The sequence below is a fragment of the Mercurialis annua genome, linkage group LG1-X (assembly GCF_937616625.2).
Source record: "Mercurialis annua linkage group LG1-X, ddMerAnnu1.2, whole genome shotgun sequence".
Taxonomy (NCBI): domain Eukaryota; kingdom Viridiplantae; phylum Streptophyta; class Magnoliopsida; order Malpighiales; family Euphorbiaceae; genus Mercurialis; species Mercurialis annua.
Window position 1 is genome coordinate 3,612,281 of NC_065570.1, and position 18,473 is coordinate 3,630,753.

General features: G+C 35.1%; 2 protein-coding genes across 3 annotated transcripts; both read left to right on the forward strand.

Moving 5' to 3' along the window:
* Positions 1–1,402: 1,402 nt before the first annotated feature.
* On the forward strand, positions 1,403–4,420 carry LOC126679582 (uncharacterized). The gene is made up of 3 exons (XM_050374674.2): positions 1,403–3,234; positions 3,322–3,866; positions 3,944–4,420. The coding sequence occupies exons 1-3, from the start codon at positions 2,340–2,342 to the stop codon at positions 4,418–4,420; spliced, it is 1,917 nt and encodes a 638-aa protein (XP_050230631.1). The 5' UTR covers positions 1,403–2,339.
* Positions 4,421–14,051: 9,631 nt separating this feature from the next.
* Positions 14,052–18,397, forward strand: LOC126686663 (nonsense-mediated mRNA decay factor SMG7-like). Of its 2 annotated transcripts, XM_050380811.2 has the most exons (6): positions 14,052–14,223; positions 14,428–14,508; positions 14,841–15,404; positions 15,494–15,616; positions 15,728–15,867; positions 16,265–18,397. In XM_050380811.2, exons 2-6 carry the CDS (start codon positions 14,452–14,454, stop codon positions 18,231–18,233), a joined length of 2,853 nt encoding a protein of 950 aa, XP_050236768.1. In that variant the 5' UTR covers positions 14,052–14,223; positions 14,428–14,451; the 3' UTR covers positions 18,234–18,397. The 2 variants fall into 2 exon arrangements, with proteins under 2 accessions (XP_050236768.1, XP_050236776.1); XM_050380819.1 differs by lacking the exons at positions 14,052–14,223; positions 14,428–14,508 and having other exon boundaries at positions 14,841–14,886; positions 15,017–15,404.
* Positions 18,398–18,473: the final 76 nt, after the last annotated feature.

Genomic DNA, 18,473 nt, shown 5'->3' on the forward strand with positions numbered 1-18,473 from the left:
TTTGTGTAACAAGCATGTCCAATAAATGGGTGATGTGATGTCCAAATTATATAATAACGATAAATAAAGTGGGAGTTGATGAAAAATCAAATAGAAACCAATAAGAGGAGACATAAAGACAAGTGATAGTTGGTTTGGTTAGCTATGCTTCCACTATGATTGGATTAAGCTGCGCAATGCATGGATCAATGCTAATTCAAGTATTACTAAAAATTTAATCACTAGTCAAATGGTCTTTTAAATACTAATATGACGAAGAAAAAATAACAATATAATAATTGAAAAGAGCACTTGTTTAATATAGTAATCAATTTTAATATTCTGAAATTAAAAACAAACAAATAAAATTTCAAGTTGCATTTTTTACTTTTTTTCATTATTTCAAAATCTTGTACCTAAACGCATCTTCATTGGTTAAAAGTGTGTACGATAAAATTAAAGCTTAATCGTCCAAAAAATATGAAAAAAACAAGATAACAATATAATTATTGACAAGAACACTTGTTTAATATAGCTTTCGAATTTTTTATATTTTAAAATTTGAAAACAAATAAATAAATCTCATGTTACATTTTCAACCTTTTTGATTATTCCAAAATTTTGTACGATAAGGCTAAGGTTTAATTATAAAAAAAATTCATATTTTCGGCTCTCTTTTTTTATGGTGAAAAAAGTTAAAATTATCAACTGTAGTTAATTTTTCAGTTTTAATTTTAGTCATTCGTTCGAATTAGAGTGAAAAAATATTCAAATATGTCGTTCATATTACTTCATATTATTCCAATTACCTTTTTATCATCAAAAATATAAATTATGAAGGGCATGCTTGTTTTTTCCGCTCCACTTTAAACAAGTGATTTTAATTAAAATTGAAAATTGAAAAATTGAGCTAAAATTGATGTTTTCATATATGATTATTTGCATATTTATCTATTGTATGTAATTTATTAACTTGTTTATTAGCTATAATTAGCTAATATAAGTAAAAACATTTGAGAAAATAATTTTATTAAAAAAAATAGCCACCTTTATTTCATTTTATTTTTATCTTTGTATGTTAATTTTTTTATATATCATTTAATTTTAAAATAGATGTTATGGCAGATTAAAAAAAACTGAATAAGTATCCTCCGCTTAAATTGCCACTTTGAGTCTTTATATTTCTAAGCTATATCTAAGGCTGCAATTCGTGTCATCCTACATAAACGTGTTGTGTACTTTTCAAAAATAGATATATTTTGTTAATTCAAACACGATGCATTTAACTAATTTGTTAAAATATTATTTAATGGATTTAAAATTATCAAGCTATCTAATTCGTTTATTAAAAATGTTATAATCAATTACAATGCTAACCTTATAAACATATTTTTAATGAAACGAACATAATTGATGGAGTCTGCCTTCTGAACCGGTGAGTGAACCTGCAAAACAGGGTAGAAGCTAACCGGACGGTGGTTGTCCGATTAACTCTCCGATGCTAAAGTCAGTTTAGAGCTTTGAGCAGCGTTTTGAGTATATGAATGTAATTGTAATTCTAGGCATACCTCGTGCTCCTTTTATAGTAGACGAATATACCTAGTAGAGTTGTATTAGGTAGGTGAATCCTACTTTGTAGGGATTCGGCCGTATCTTAAGGATTCTCCTGATTTGTCGAGATCTACCTTAATCTGATAAGAGTCCTATTTAGGAACGTCTTCCTAAATAGTCTTATCTTCCTAAAGTAGAGCTTATCCTTCCATATGTAGTGTTTGTGTCCAAATAGGACAAGGTTTCCATATTTAGTCGTTTATCCGAATCCCGGACCTGACGCGCTCTTGGCGGATCATGTGGGATTCGGTCTTTATTAGTGTATTACCGAATCTTAGAGATTCGGTATCTCCTTCATATCTTTCCGTCTTCAGGGGGAGTCCGGTGTCGCCTGAGAGTGAATCTCCTGCAACTCGGCTCCATTATACTTACAGTAGGATTCGGTATCCATCATTAGCCCCCCCGCAAGTGAGCTGAAGTAGTTTGGCATTTATGCCTTAGTGGATTTTAGCTCTTTTGGAGCTGAGTTCTTTTATGCGGGCGAGTCGCTTTGCATTCCGGGCGAGTCGTTTCATATGTTTGTGGGTGACGTTTCTTCTTTAGTAAGATTCTGTGTTGCCACGTGTCGGCATTTAATGATTTAAAAGGTTAATGATTCAAAAGCGTTTTGTATTTAATCTCTTCGCATTTCTTCTTTTCCCTCTTACTTTGCTTTTCGAATTTACTCTCATTTCTTGTAGCTATTTCCTTTTCGTTCTTCGTTTGATTGTTTGATTCTTCGTGACTTGTTTTCTCCAGATTTTTCAGGTATGTTTTCTTTCGTCGTTTGGATGTTAATATGGCTTTCTTCTTTGTATATTCTCCATGCTTTATATTCTGGAAATTTCTTCTGTACTTGTTGTTCTTTGATGTGTTCTTCAACGTGTTCTTCAATATATTTTTTGTTTGATCCTTATTTTGTGTTTATGTTTGTGATTCCCTGTTCTAGGATGCCTCTTAGTCGAGTGGAAGATGCTTGCGCTGCTATGGCTTTTACCCGATCGAAGCTTCGTAGGGATGAAGTCTTAGATATCTATTTTAAGTATAGTTTTCCTTTTGATTATAGGGTAATATTACCCGGTGCCGATATGGCTGCGTCTGACTCTCCCGGATCTTCTTGTAGGGCGGTTCTTTTTGAAGAGCAATTTGCTGCTGGTCTTAGGTTTCCTTTGGATCCCTTTTTAGTAGAAGTGTGTAGGGATTTAAAGGTTGCTCTAGGGCAACTTTACCCTGGTACGATTAGAGTAGTGCTCGCCTTTTCGGAGGCATGTAGGCTCCGGGGCTGTGCCCCTTCTCTCAAAGTGTTATATCATTTTGTAGACTTTAGGAAGTGTGATGGCTGCTTCGTTTTCGCCCTTGGTAGAGAAGGGCGATCTCGTATTTATCTTCCTTGCCTAACCAGTCGCTGGCGAAGGCGCTTCTTTATTGTCTATCATAAATTTGCTTTTCTTCATTTTTCGGATGGTTTTTCTTCTCATCCAGTTCGGAGCTATTCTTCTCCTTTAAGTTTATCCGAGTCAAAGCTTGCTTTTGACATATCTTCCTGTAGTATTGTGTCGCGTCCCATTTTAGATGTCTTGGTTAATAGTCATCTTCGGAGTCGATGGTTTCCTTTGGAGGATCCTCCTCGAGGCTTGGCGGATCTTTGCTACTCTTTTGTTCAAGGTATATTAATTTGCTTAAGTTCTTTTTAATGTTTCTTTTGTAGGATGTCTTCTTCTTCTGACGATTTCCTTTCCGGATTTCAAGTAGATTTGGACGTTCCGATGGGTGGTCCTGACGTTCCTATCGCCGACGTTATTCCTGGCGACATTGTCGTGGATGGGGCTCCTGTTGATATCCCCCTAGCTCCCGCCGAGGTAGCGTTGCCTGAGGTTATTGTTATAAATGATGATGATGGTGATGACTCGGCTGTTCCAGTCGACGACGAGGCGATTCCGTCACTACTCCCCCCTCTAGCATCATCTATCGTTTCGGGGGGAGTTGGGGGTGTGGCCTCAGGGGGGCCTGTTGTTGCTGATTCGGGGGAGATTTCTCTAGGTCGAGACCCGGATTCTCCGTCTAGGAAAAGACGTCGAGTTGTCGATGATTCTCCTACGAGGGAGAGTTTTCCTGGAAGCTCTTCTTCTGCTCCAGACTTGGTTCAATGGGTCGAAGGTCAGGATCCTGCCAGTTTGCTGAATCCGAGAGTGCTAGCGGAATATATCCGGACTTTGGCGATTCCTGATGATGTCACGTGGTTCTGTGGTAGGCCGGGTCAGGAGCTTTCCGATCTGGCTTGTTTTCATGGTTTCTCTGTAAGTGCTTTCTTTCTTGAGTATAATATGTTTTTTGTATTCAGTTGCTTTCTTATTTGTTTATTTCTGGTGTGTAGGCCCTTCAATCTGTTCTGGTATTGAACGACCGCCGACAGTGTGCCGAGGAGGAGGTCGAGCGTCTGTCTGCTCTTTTGGCGACTTCCGAGTCTGAAAGGGCGAAATTGAAGGCCTCTTTGGAAGAGCATGATTCCCTTCTGGCGCAGCTCAAGGCGCAGGATGCGATTAATGATCGCCAAGTGAAAGTGATTGAGAAAAAGACCGATGACTTGACTCAAGAGATCGAGGAGCTCATTCGGATCAATTCCCTTGTTGGTGGGGAGAGGGATAGTCTTAGAACGGAGGTTGAAGGTCTTCACATCCGTCTGCTAGATACGAAGGCTTTTTACTCTGCTCTGATAAGCGAGTATCGCCTTGCGATTGGGAAGAAGCTTCTGGAGCAGAATCCCAATATTGATCTTTCTGGGGTTAACGGGTTGGATCCCCAGGCCATCGCCCGTGATCTCCTCGTCAAGATTTCTAAAGACCGTGTTTAGTGGTTTTCTTTTGATTGTATTTGCTGATGTATTAATTTTGCTTTTTGTAATTCGCAATTTATGAATATATTTTCTTCGTTTTTCTTCGAAATGTGCTTTTGCCTTATCTTTATGTACTTGTCTTGCCTCGAGGGTTACTCTAAACCCTGTTCTTGGCGTTGCTTTTTGTAGAGTTAATCTAAACTCTTTTTATTTTTGTTTTTGTTTCGAGTTAATCTAAACTCTTTTTTGGCGATTCGCCTTTTCTGAGTTAATCTAAACTCATTTTTAGCCTTTCGTGGCGATCTGCCTGGTTCGGCTATTTTGCTTTGAGTTAATTTAAACTCGTTTTCTTGGTTTTTAGCCTTTCGTGGCGATTTGCCTGGTTCGGCGATTTTGCTTTGAGTTAATTTAAACTCATTTTCTTGGCTTTTAGCTTTTCTTGAGTTTGATCTTTAATTTATTTTTTCTTCTTTCGTCTTTGATTTAATCATTCGTGGCTGTTCTTGATTTTTATTTCTTTATTGGTTCGTCTGGCTAATCAGATGGTAGCGAAATTGAATTTTTATTGATAAAAAGATGGCATACAAAGCATTAAAGATAGATTTGACGCCATCTGGTAAGACGGAGAGTCGTTACCGATGATGGGTCGTTTTTCATTCCTATTCTTCCTTCTTTTCGGTCTTGTTTTCTTGGAGATCCACCACTGATTCATCATAGCACTTCTTGGCTATTCCTTGGTCTCCTCTCAGCGTCACTACTCCCTTTTCAGTCGGTACCTTCATTGCCAGTGCTCTGATGCTGGTTACCGCTGCCGAGTCATGGAGGAAAGGTCTTCCTAGGATGGCATTATATGTCAATTCCATGTCCACTATGTTAAATAGTGACATGATTTTCTTGTTCATTCCTCTTTCTGGGCCGATTATTACTTCCAAGGTGACTGCTCCCAGCGGGGTGATGGAGGGTCCACCGAGTCCTGATAGCGGAATTGGGACTCGGCGTAACCTTGACGCTGTTCCTCCCAACATTTTGTATGCTGCATTCGTCATGAGGTTTACTGCACTTCCTTCGTCGATAAGGATCCGCTCCATGTTCCAATTTTCAATGATAGTAGTCACTACCAAAGCATCGTTGTGAGGTGCTTTGACGTGTTCATAGTCTTCTACATCGAAGATCACTGGCGGCATGTGAGTTTCTCGTATGTTCATTACTTCCTTCCTTTGCTTCCTCCTGATCGTGGAGCTACTATGCCCTCCACCATTAATCATGTGTATGGTTCCCAGAATTTTGGATGGGCGCTCGTCTTCCTTTTCTTTTGGCTTGTCTTCTCTGTTTCTTTTTTCTCCCTTGTCATTGCTCTTCTCTTTTCGGGCCACAAATTTCCTCAGTTCGCCTGTGTCGATCATTCTTTCGATCTCGACCTTTAAGTCTCTGCAGCTATCCGTTTCGTGTCCGTAATCGTCGTGAAATTTGCAGTACTTTCTGGTGTCTCTTGCTTCTGCTTTCATTTTGGGTGGCCATACCACGTTTTTGATGTTTTCTTTGATCCACATGAGGACATTAGTTCGGCTGGTGTTTAATGGAGTGAAGTTATTCTCATCATCTCTGGGATCATATCTCGATTCATATCTTGTCTGGGGGGCGAATCGTCTGCTTTCTTCGGGTCTTCCTCTTCTGTCATCAGGTTTGGACTTGGTTTTTTCTCTGGATCTCTCTTTTGATTCTTTTCCTTTTGCTTCCTTTCCGCGAATCGCCCTTCGCCCTTCGTCTAACTCGAAGTATTTCTGAGCTATGCCCATTAAGTTTGAGAAAGTTGTGGGTTTATTGACTAGCAGCTTGTCCACCAGCTTTCCGAATCGCGTCCCGTCTCGCAATGCTTCTGTCGCCATGTCGACGTTCAGGTTGTCTATCTTCATAGCTTGCTTGTTGAATCGTTCGATGTAGCTTCGCAGGGTTTCTCCTTCTTCTTGGATACAGGCTCTTAGGATACTGGTAGTGGTTTTAGCTGGGATGTTTGTGAGATATCTGTTGAGGAATTCTGTTGAAAGCGAAGCGAAGCTTTTGATCGAGCCTGGTTTTAATTTGTTATACCATCTCTGGGCTGTGCCCGTGAGCGTGGTAGGGAAAACCCTGCAGAGGATGGCGTCTGATACGCTGAGTAGCCCCATGGTCGCTGTGAACCTAGAGGTATGGTCTCGGGGGTCTCCTTCCCCATTGAAAATTGGCAAAGTCGGCAGCTTCATGCTGTACGGGATGGTTTCCTCCATGATCTCGGGCGAGAGGGGTGATCCTTTCAGCCTGAGGTCCTCTATATCCAATTCTTCAGATTTTAGTTTTTTGAGCGCTTTGGCGATCTTCTCTTCTAGATCTTCTTCCACCACATATGTGGCTTTGCTTTTTTGGGGTGTCTCTGACGATTCGCCCTCTCCTTCTTGGTGTTTTTTCTTATTTTGTTCTTTCCCTGCATCTCTTTCTTGTCGCTTACTCCTCGGTGGGGCATCTTCTTTTTCCTTCTCCCTTCGTTCGTCTCGTTTCGTATTCAGACCGCTTCGGGCGTCCTCCTGGTTGTGCTCATTTCTGGGTGCCTTTGGTGATTCCTCGTTAGATTTTTCTCTGTCAGGACTTTCCTCTTCGCTGGTTTCCTTTTCTCGTTGGTTTCTTGCTTCGTTCCTCTCTCCGTTTCCTCTGGTCCGAGGTTCCTTGCTTTTGTTGTTTTCTGCCCTTGTCTCCCGTCGGCCTGGGTTTGCATTTCTTGTTCTTTCTCTTCTTCTGGGAGCTGTAGGGCTGAAGTTTTCCCTTAGCATTCTCATAGTTTCTTCGTGCCTGTCGTTTGTTCTTTTGGCCTCATTAGCCAATCTGTCAAGATTTGCCTGCACAGATTCTAGTATCTTTTTCAGCATTTCGCTGTGTGGATCTTGTGTCGCTGCATTTGGTGCTTGTTCTTCAGTGCTTAGGTTGAAAGCAATTGGGATGCTTCCTCTTATTGGATTAGTTTGGTACTGGGGTGTTGAGAAAGAGAGCCCTCCGGTGTTGCTTTTTTCCCCGGAGTTGAGGAGCCCGTCTTCCGTCACGTTGATTATCTCCGGAGTGCTTTTTGGGTCCATTGGTTGTTTGTCTTTCAGGTTTACTCTTTCAGAAGTCATCTTCTTCAATGAGATTTGTTTTTGAGTTCAGAAAAGCTCCTTCTTTTGAAGTTTAGTTAAGCTTTTCCCACAGACGGCGCCAATTGATGGAGTCTGCCTTCTGAACCGGTGAGTGAACCTGCAAAACAGGGTAGAAGCTAACCGGACGGTGGTTGTCCGATTAACTCTCCGATGCTAAAGTCAGTTTAGAGCTTTGAGCAGCGTTTTGAGTATATGAATGTAATTGTAATTCTAGGCATACCTCGTGCTCCTTTTATAGTAGACGAATATACCTAGTAGAGTTGTATTAGGTAGGTGAATCCTACTTTGTAGGGATTCGGCCGTATCTTAAGGATTCTCCTGATTTGTCGAGATCTACCTTAATCTGATAAGAGTCCTATTTAGGAACGTCTTCCTAAATAGTCTTATCTTCCTAAAGTAGAGCTTATCCTTCCATATGTAGTGTTTGTGTCCAAATAGGACAAGGTTTCCATATTTAGTCGTTTATCCGAATCCCGGACCTGACGCGCTCTTGGCGGATCATGTGGGATTCGGTCTTTATTAGTGTATTACCGAATCTTAGAGATTCGGTATCTCCTTCATATCTTTCCGTCTTCAGGGGGAGTCCGGTGTCGCCTGAGAGTGAATCTCCTGCAACTCGGCTCCATTATACTTACAGTAGGATTCGGTATCCATCAATAATTAAACCATAAACTTTTTAGACAATCATAAATTTTTATAAAACAATCATCAACAAATAAATTATGTATATTTCGTAACATATAATAAATTAATTGATTAATATAATTAATGCACATGTTTAAACATGTTTTATTAGATGGAATTATAACTTGTTCAATATTTAACCGTATTATTAGTAGATTGATCCATTTTTTGAACCAATTTATATACTTATATAATTGAGAGGACCAACGGAGATCTCTCATTCATTATCACCAAATAAAAGTTTTCTTATTAATTCTCAACAAATAGAGCATTCTCATCAGTTTTCACTTTTTCTAAATCACTTATTTAAAATATATTAATTTTAATGAGTGTTTTATTTATATTAACTTCTAATCTCTACATATCATATTGTTCTAATCTTATTAACTTCTAATCTCTGCATTTTATAGTGTTTAATATATATTAACTTTTAATCTCTAAAAATCATTTATTTATTGAATATTAATCTTTAAAAAATAAAATTAATCTAAAATTTTGACAAATTTACATATTATAAAAATATTTATTTTTTATAATTTTAACATTATACTTTATTTTATTTTTACCTAATATGAAAATTGTTATTAAAAGAATAATAATATTAGAGAGCATCAGCATTTTCAAATAATCTATTATTAACATTAAAAGAGATTTTTTTTTATTAGTCTGCATATTATAAAAATTATATTTTTTATATATGTTTTTTAATAAATCTAATATTAAAATAATTTATTAATTTGATTCCTCGTAAATACGCGGGACTTACGTCTAGTTTAGTTGTAATTTTAACACAAATGCGGGCTATTAATCACCCATGACCCCTGACCTTTGAGGGTTCGGGCGCAAAACCCCCTAATATTTACAAACGGGCACAACACCCCCTGAGGACGAAAAATACCCCTGACGCCGTCTTTTCTGCTCTACTAACATTCTTAAAAAAATAAAATCTGACGGCGTCACATCATTTGACACGTCATCAAAAAGAACAGATCTGTTCTTTGAAGAATAGATTATCTGTTCTTCAAGAACAGAAGACGACCCAGCTGGGTCGTCTGCTCACCTGAAGAAGACGACCCAGGTGGGTACGTCTTTTCAGGCAGAATATGATGACAAATTTTCGGTCATCTTCAATTCGGAGAAGATGACAAAAAAAAATTTCGGCGGTGGTGGGGTTGTGGCGGCGGTTGGGTGTGGTGGTGGTTGGGTGTGGTGGTGGTTGGTTCAGTTGTTGGGTTAATCAAATGGTTGGATAAAATTGGGTTGATTTGTTTTTTTTTGTTTTTTTTTTTAATTAAATTAGGGGTATTTTGAGTGTTTGAAATTTTAAAGGTATTTTGCTAACGTGTCAAATAACGTGGCGCTGCCAATTTTTTTTTAAAAAAATGGCATTTGATTGAAAAAGACGGCGACAGAGGTATTTTGGTCGTATTTGGAGTTTAGGAGATTTTATGAGATCCGTCATAAAAATCAGGAGGTTTTGTGCCCAGTGGAGATTTTATGTCTGAATTTTTAAAGATTAGGGATAATGGGTGATTATTAGGCAAATGCGCGATTCTGTGTTGCATCACATCATGTAAAAAGATCGTGGCGAAAATTGGCCTTACTATGGTTAAGATATTATGAATAACGTTAACAATTTTGAAGTTAGGTTGGTCAATGGCAAAGGGAGCTCCTGTCTTGATCTACGGCGTGTTTAAATTTTAATTAACGGAACATACTTCTCCTCCCATCATCATCTTGACTATTTAGGTTATTTTGTTTCTTTCCTTTTAAATTTAACAATTGAATCATTGTCCATTAAAAAATTAAAAAAGTGGGTCAAAAAAATGAATATTTAATATGTAATAAATTGATTCAATTTAAAACAATTTTCTACAATTAAAATAATTTTTTTAACTTATGATATAATTGATAAATTAAATGTCTTTTCTAGAATTTAAAATTAATAAAATCATGAAGAATGTGGATACTACTATGTTTTTTTTTCCTTCGAATAATGCTAAATCTAGTCTTTAATTTGAACACGACAATAGTACTAATATACCATAATTTTCTTTCTAATAAATTCACATAAATTCAGCTTACAGAAATGCAACTTTAACTATTAAACTGTAAATTTCAATATTTTATTATAGGCTTAAAGTCTGAAAAACTACCGATCTTTCAAAAAAAATTCAATAGCACCCTCACCTTGTAATTTTTTCAATAGCACCCTATTTTGTATTTTTGACTTTCAATAGCACTCTAAAATAAAAAAATTAGATGATTTGATTACTATAAGGATTAAAAAGTTCAAAAAAACTAAATTTAAAGGTGAAATCATACTTTTTTCTACTTGAACACTTTTAAACAAGTTTTTTAATTTAAAAAAAGTTCAAATAAGTCTTCGATAAATGAGTTTAATTTGATAATTTATGGTGCTATTGAAAGTCAAAAATATAAAATAGGGTAAAATTGACTATTTTACAAGGTCGGGGTGCTATTGAAAGTCAAAAATACAAAATAGGGTGTTATTGAAGAAATTACAAGGTGAGGGTGCAATTGAAAAAAAATTGAAAGGTCGGTAGTTTTTCAGACCCTAAGCCTTTATTATAACTACCGCAAATGAGTAAATTATTATTATTATTCAAAAGGAGAGTATTTTTGACCGTTTGTAAACAAAAATTCCATAATTTTTAATAAAATATTGTCCAGCGGATATCATTTGAATTATAAATACAACTCACGGGTATAAATGAGTCAAATTTGATCTCTGCTAGACAATAATTTGCATTATATAATTCATCATGTATATATGTATTTTTATTTTTTAGGAAATTTGCATTATATAATTCATCAGATATCATTTGAACTAAATTCCACAATTTTTTAATAAAATATTGTCCAGCAGATATTTTTATTTGTTTATGCTGATCTGTTAACTTATTTCTTTGGTCTTGACAAAAATGAAGACATTTGGTTCATTTTTCCGGATAGAGTGAGCCCCTATTAATTAGTGGGGCTTTTTTAAGCGAGCTTAATAAATAAATAAATAAAATATTTATTTTATTTTCCTATTTACATACTTATATTATATGCTGAGGAACCATAATGTTGGCATACTAGCATTTGAGAGCAACCTCACTTCTCAACTACCCACCAGCTTTTGCACACGTGTATATTATATCTCATCGCATTTAATTTAAACAATTCTAAAACTATTCAAAGTTCCCATTTAATAAAATAAAAAAGAGAACAAAGGATCATCCTGGTGCATGAATTTATGCGTTCCAATTAATTAACACCCGTTTAATTATCTTAATCGATTACTCTCTTCAGTCCATAATTTTTATCGTATTTGGCTTTAACATAAAAATTAAAAAAATAATTAATATATCTTAATTTATAAACACTTTTACTAAATTAATCCTACATTAAAACTTGTTTACATTTATTATTATTATTTTTATTGGCTCAGCGTATTCTTTCAATAAATTAATGGGGGCAAACATGGAAAAATAGTAATTAATGTTTGTTTGATATTTTAAAGTGACAAATATTATAAACTAAAAATATTTCTCAAATGCGACAAAATATTATAAACCGGAGGGAGGGAGTACTAGTAAATATATAGTATTATTTTTGAATCAATTAACTTTTAATTATATAAAATGAACAAATTTATGAACTAGAACAATCCAATTTGACATTTAATTAAAAATAAATAGTATGGTTTCTAATTGATCTAAAATAGAAAATATTATTTTTAATTGATTAAAATGACTACGTGTGAGTTAATTGATCTCGATGTACAAATTTATAGACTACAACGATCCTTTTTCAACAATAATGGTATTTAAAATTCTTAGATATACTATTTAAGTGTTTGAATTTTTATAGTTTTAAATCAGTATCCCAATTTTTAAAAATACTAGTTTCGCATTACGTGCTATGCACGTGGCTCATAAAATAACTCGTCAATATAAACTTATTATAATTATATCAATTTTTTATTTATAATTAATATTAAATTAGTTAAGAATTTTTGTAAAAGTAAATATAATATATTTGGTTATTAAAGTTTTTTCCATACTGAATTTTTTCTTTTTTTGGTTTTATAATAACCATAGTTAAATAATTAATTTAATTTTATTAATAATATCTTTAAAAATAATAAGATAGAAATTTAAATAATAATACATTGACCAAATATATTATTTTAATTTTGTAGTTAAATCAAACTAAAAGATAGATATTCCTACTAATTCAATTTAGTTATTTTTTACATACTAAAAATTAAATTGGAGATAATTTATCTACCTATTCTAATTAGGACTTTAATTACGATAGTGATTAATTAAATAACTAATTAGTTAATGACTATAAAACCTTTATTTAGTAATAAACTGAAAATGATTATTCAGTAAATTTGCATGTCCCCCTCATCCGTGTATTTATATATAGTATAGATACTAAAGTATGTTAAAATAACAAAAATAAACCTCATATTTTCTTAAGTTTTATAACTAAATTAGCAAAAAATAACACTTGTTTGATATTTTAAAAAAAATCAATTTTAGATTAGCATACCTAAAACTCAAACACTAATAATATAATTTTTCCTCAAAAAAGGCATTTGACTATAAACTTTGGACTACCTTTTTATCCAAATTTTGCAATTGCATAGATTCTTTAATTTCTTGTTAAATTAGAAATAAATCTTTGGAAACACCTCTAATATGAGCTATTGAATTGCATCTTAGTAAAGTTATAAGACCAAAAAGATGGCTTAGCTTAGATTGCAAGGGATCCTCCTCATTTTAGTCGACAATAACTCAAAATCATATCATCACCTTACTTTCTTTATTCTTTATGTTTCTCCATTTTATTTATTAATTTAAATCACTTTCACATCAACATTTTTACGGATAATTATTGTACAAATAAAATAGATTCAAAACCAAAACTCAAGAAATTGAATCATAAAGACTCGTACATGGAACTTTTATGAAAGAAAATTGAACTTCCCTCACCCATTACAATTAAAGAAACTGAAAGATAAAATCAAAGTAGCCATAATAAATTTGTTTTTGAGAAAACGAATTTATGTACGTTAATATAATTTGATTTTAATAATTTAGTGTATAATTCTTTAAAATACGCACAATCACATCTACTTTGCATTTTTAGAATGCGTGAAATAGCCGTAAAAATATAAAATATAATTATACTAAAACTAATATAAAACATTAAATATGAATATGTTAAAAATTAACATACAAATATTTAATAAAAATTTCTTTATAGTATTATTTTTTATTTTAAAGAGTTGTGAACTAAATTATTAAATTAGGCTAATTTTAATTTATATGAATTCGAAATCCGAATTTAAAAGATTAAAATTATAGTTATTGAACTATTTTTAGCTTAATTGTTTTAACAATCATGAAGTTTACATGTTTCATAATTTTACCACAAACTTTTAATACTGACAATTTAATACATGAACTATCTTTTTGCAATTTAAAACACTGAATAATTTTTGGCAAAAAAATGTTGATATAGACAATGCAATAAACACTGTTTTGGTGCTGAATTCATATCTTTTAACGGAAAATTGCTCAATGTTTTTAAAAATTGGTGTTCAATATTATCAAAATTAAAAATTTACGTAAAAATTATAAAACAAATTAGAGTTCGGATTTTTAAAAATTATGCTATTATTTTGTACTTAGATTTGAGAGCGTAAAGTCAATAATAATAATAAAAATAAAAATAAAAATAAAATAACAATAAATGTGATAATAATCCACATCTTAGTTTGTCTATTTCACAACTGAAACAGTACAAAGTGGGCAGCTATAAGCAGTTCTTGCTTCTTCCAATCCCCGCACTTCAACTCTCTCTGTTTTGTCTTTGTTTGTTTGATTTCATACACAATTTACTTTAGCTTTTAATTCTTTCATGCTTTTTTACTGCGCATGATATGCTCTTCAGGTACACTTTTTTTCTTTATCCAGTTCTTGAAACTCTTCTTTGAATCTTATTTTCTTTTATCGAAATTTAATATTTTCTTGGCTTTGAGTTGTTCATCTTGCGTTTAATTCTTGTTTTTCTGTTGCTGCATGCTGCTGTTTTGCAGTTTTTTTATTTTGTTTCTTGGTTTAATGTAAATTTTGAGTTTTGTTTAATAATTGGCAGGCAGAGAGATTTGCAACTCCAGTCATGGATACAGTGAATTCAATTAAGGATCAAAAAGAAAAACCAAAATCTCTAGTTGAGGTGAATTTTCTGCAGTTTCTTTTTTGCTTGAATTTCTACACTGTTCACTTCAAATTCCAGGTAGCACGGACACTTGGCATTTCAGACACGAAACTTCAATTTTAACATAGCAAACATTAAAACAACTCCGTTTTGACGTGTCCGTGTCCAAGTGTCTCGTTTTGGAAACATGTCGGGCACTTGGCGTTTTGGACACGAAACTTCAATTTTAGCATAGGAATTCTTAAAATAACTCCGACGTGTCTGTGTCCAAGTGTCCTATTTCCCTTGTCCGTATCCGTGCTACCGAGAATTCTAGTTGGAGAATCTGAATGTTGTGATAATTATTGCAGGCTGCTAATTTAGAGAAACAGTTGTGGTCATTGATAAATACAAGAGGTTTATTGCATTCTGATATTAAAGCTTTATACCAAAAAGTTTGTTGTTGCTATGAGAAAAATTTCCTTAATGATCATGAAGTTTCGGAACTTCAGGATATTGAATATTGTTTGTGGAAGCTTCACTATAGGCACATTGATGAATTTCGTAAAAGAATGAAGGGAAGTTCTGGTAATGAAGAGCCTATGAAGTCCGTGGCACAGCATGTAGAAGGGTTTAAGTCATTTTTGTTAGAAGCAGCTAGGTTTTATCAAAACTTGATCGCAAAGATCAAACGATATTATGGTCTTACCGAAGAATTTTCCTTCATTAGAGGAAATTCTGTCTCTATTGAACCGAGGAAAATGCAGAAACTGCAGTTTTTATGCCATCGCTTTCTAATTTGTCTTGGAGATCTTGCTAGATATAGAGAGCAATGTGAAAATTTAGACATACTGAAACAGAACTGGTCCGTTGCTGTCACGCATTACCTAGAAGCATCCAATATTTGGCCGCATAGCGGTAACCCTCAAAATCAGGTAATTTCGAGCTACATAATGTAATAACATTGTTGTATTCCCCTTGTTATTTAGTACATAATGTTTGATACCTAGTATGTTTATTGTAGTTGGCAGTGTTGGCTACATACGTTGGCGATGAGTTTCTAGCTTTATACCACTGCATAAGAAGTTTGGCTGTTAAGGAGCCGTTCCCTGATGCATGGAACAACCTTATTTTGTTGTTCGAAAGAGTAACTCCGGCTCTTCCATCTTATTTAGGAAATTTGTCATCTTTAAATTGATATGGTAATTAATCAATTTATTTTTATATAATATTTCAATGATTTTTCATGATTTTGCAGAACAGGTCATTTCCATTACAGTCACTTTCTAATGATGCATCAAATTGCAAGATGTTACAAGGGAAACATGAAGAGTTGGAGGAAACTCATCTATGGCCTCTTTTCATCAGAATGATAAGCTTCTTCTTCATAAAATCCAAGTATTCCTCGAGATCCTACTAGATTTAGTTAAACAGCTACAAAATTTTCAGTTTCTGGTATTTGTAGGCTATATTGCACATAAACTTGTCGAGTCCTATATTTCAGCATTTTATTTTTGTTTCCATAAATCTTTTTGAGAATCTGGAACTTTATATTTACAACCTATTCTTATCAAAAAATATAATTTCACAGTTACCTATTTTTAGCATTTCCCGTTTCAGTATTTCCTTATGCAACAATGCTTGTAGGGTGTGCTAGTAATGCCTTGTAGTTTAATGTTTTTGTTTTTTGCTATTCACATAAGCGTCTACTGCTGCTTATTTATAATACATTTAAAGCTTCCAATAAAGGCTCTACTCAAGTTCTGATGTTTCTGCCATTTTTTACATGATGCAGTTTGGAGGATTTTCCTTGTACTTTTGCTTCTACTATAAAAGAGCTGGACATATTGATGGCATTAGATGATTCCAAATTAAAATCTGCTGTGGAGGCTTATCAGCGTATGGATTCATTTAGAACTGGCCCTTTTCGAACACTTCAAATTGTATCTATTTTCATCTTTGTCATCGAGAATCTGATAGACTGTCCAGAAGCAAGAGATTCGAAAAACAAGAATCATTTCCAGCAGCTTGAGGTGATACAGGAGGCTCTGACTGCTGCTTTTACTTTCGTGGGACGCCTCGCTAACAGATGCGTTCAGGCTAATGTCTTGGACTCTTGTCCTCTTTTGCCGGCTTTACTTGTTTTCTCGGAGTGGCTGGTGAGCATTCTTGATCAAGTAGAACTTCGCGGATCTGATGAAAAAAGTACAAGCGCTATGCTTTCCTTTTTCGGCGCATTTCTTGAAATTCTTAGGCAGATTGATAATAATAAGAGTAAAATGAAGGCTCCAGGAAAGACTGCTCTTTGGGAAGATTATGAATTGAGGGGCTTTGCACCTTTAGCTTCGTCTCATGTTTCGTTAGATTTTTCAACTCACTGGGCAAATGCAGACAGTTACGAAAATGGAACTGAGTGCCGTGCCCACCGCCTTACTACTGCTGCAATGAAGATTGCAGATAGATCAAATAGTAGTCGGAAATGGATTTGTTATGATAAGTCTGGAAGAAATTTTTATATACCGGAGTCAACTAAATTTCAACAGAAGACAGAAACTGAAATCGCAAAATCCCCCAGTACAGTTGTTGAGATGAAAGAGTCTAATCAGCAGCATATTCAGAAAATGACGGAAGAATCTGAGAAGCTGGAGGAGAAACCGAGTAGCCCTGCTGTGGTTAGCAAATCTGTTACCACGGAGGATGAAGAAGTCATTCTCTTCAAGCCTTTGACAAGATACAATTCTGCACCACTTTACAAGCCTATCATGGCTAATGATGAAGCGACTCCTGAAGATACAGGTCACGAGACAGTACCTGCTGATGAATGCTTGCGACGTGCTACTTCAGTGTTAATGGCACAAAACGAGGCTCGGGCTGATCCTTCACCATTCCATTCCGATCTCGCTAATTTCAGGGGCAACAAGCCGGCTCAACGTCAGGATTCAGTAGCACATACATTTTCAGAAGCCTGCACTTCCAGTTCTTCCGGACCGCCCTCGCTCAATGTGTGGGTCCTCAATAGAGGAAGTTTGAGCAATGACAAAGTGAAAGGGAAGCGAGATCCGAATAAGCATAGCATGCCACCTATTGAGGAAGTAGCATCTCCGTCACTGGATTATCTCTCGATCAGTGACAATGATTTTAATGTCATCAGTTCCACACATGAACCTATAACTGTTGACAACTCTTCTCCGGCTTATGCAGCTCCAACGCCTTCCGCCCCTTTTCTGCCTGATGATGCTGTTTGGTTCAATGGCATTCAATCTAACTTAACCAACTTATATGATGCATCAAACGTGAGTGGCCATTCAAATTGGACAGGTGCTCATCGACCACTCGATTATGGTCTCGGTATTCCAGGTTTTGCTGAAGGATGTCCGCCGCGGCGACCAATGACCTCCTCTGAATGGCTTCGGCAATACAGGGAAAATCACAATCTTGTTGAGTGGACCCCAAGTCATGTATGGCCTGCAAATACTTATGCTGCTATGAACACTGGATCTGGTCTTTTCGAACAATTTGGAGTTCCATTCGCCGCTAACCCGCTGATTTACGAGAAGAGTCCACCGCTCAATTCAGGTTTTCCTCCTGGTTATGGCATTGTTGATCACAGGAGGGAGAAGCTCTATCATGGTCATCAAAGACCAAGCCCTTACGGGTGCGGCGCAGTGAATGCACCCGAGCCACTTCTGCAGTATCTTAAAGAAAAAGAGTGGCTGCTCCAGCAAGATCCAGCCTTGAGAGGTCCCAAATTTATGGGAAGTTGAAAATCTTTTAGATAAAACAATGCAATGAGGTTTTTCATATTGGTTTATTAATGCGTACGTGTACATATGTATGAGTTTGAAAGAAAAGCTTAAACGAAAGTTTACAGAAATTTCTGCCGTGTATTTGATCATATATACATCAATTACAACGTTTAAATTTCAAATGTGATCAACTTAGGGTGTAAATGAGTATATGTCAAATTTCAGCTAGAGTATGTTATACAAGCTCGAGCTCAAGTG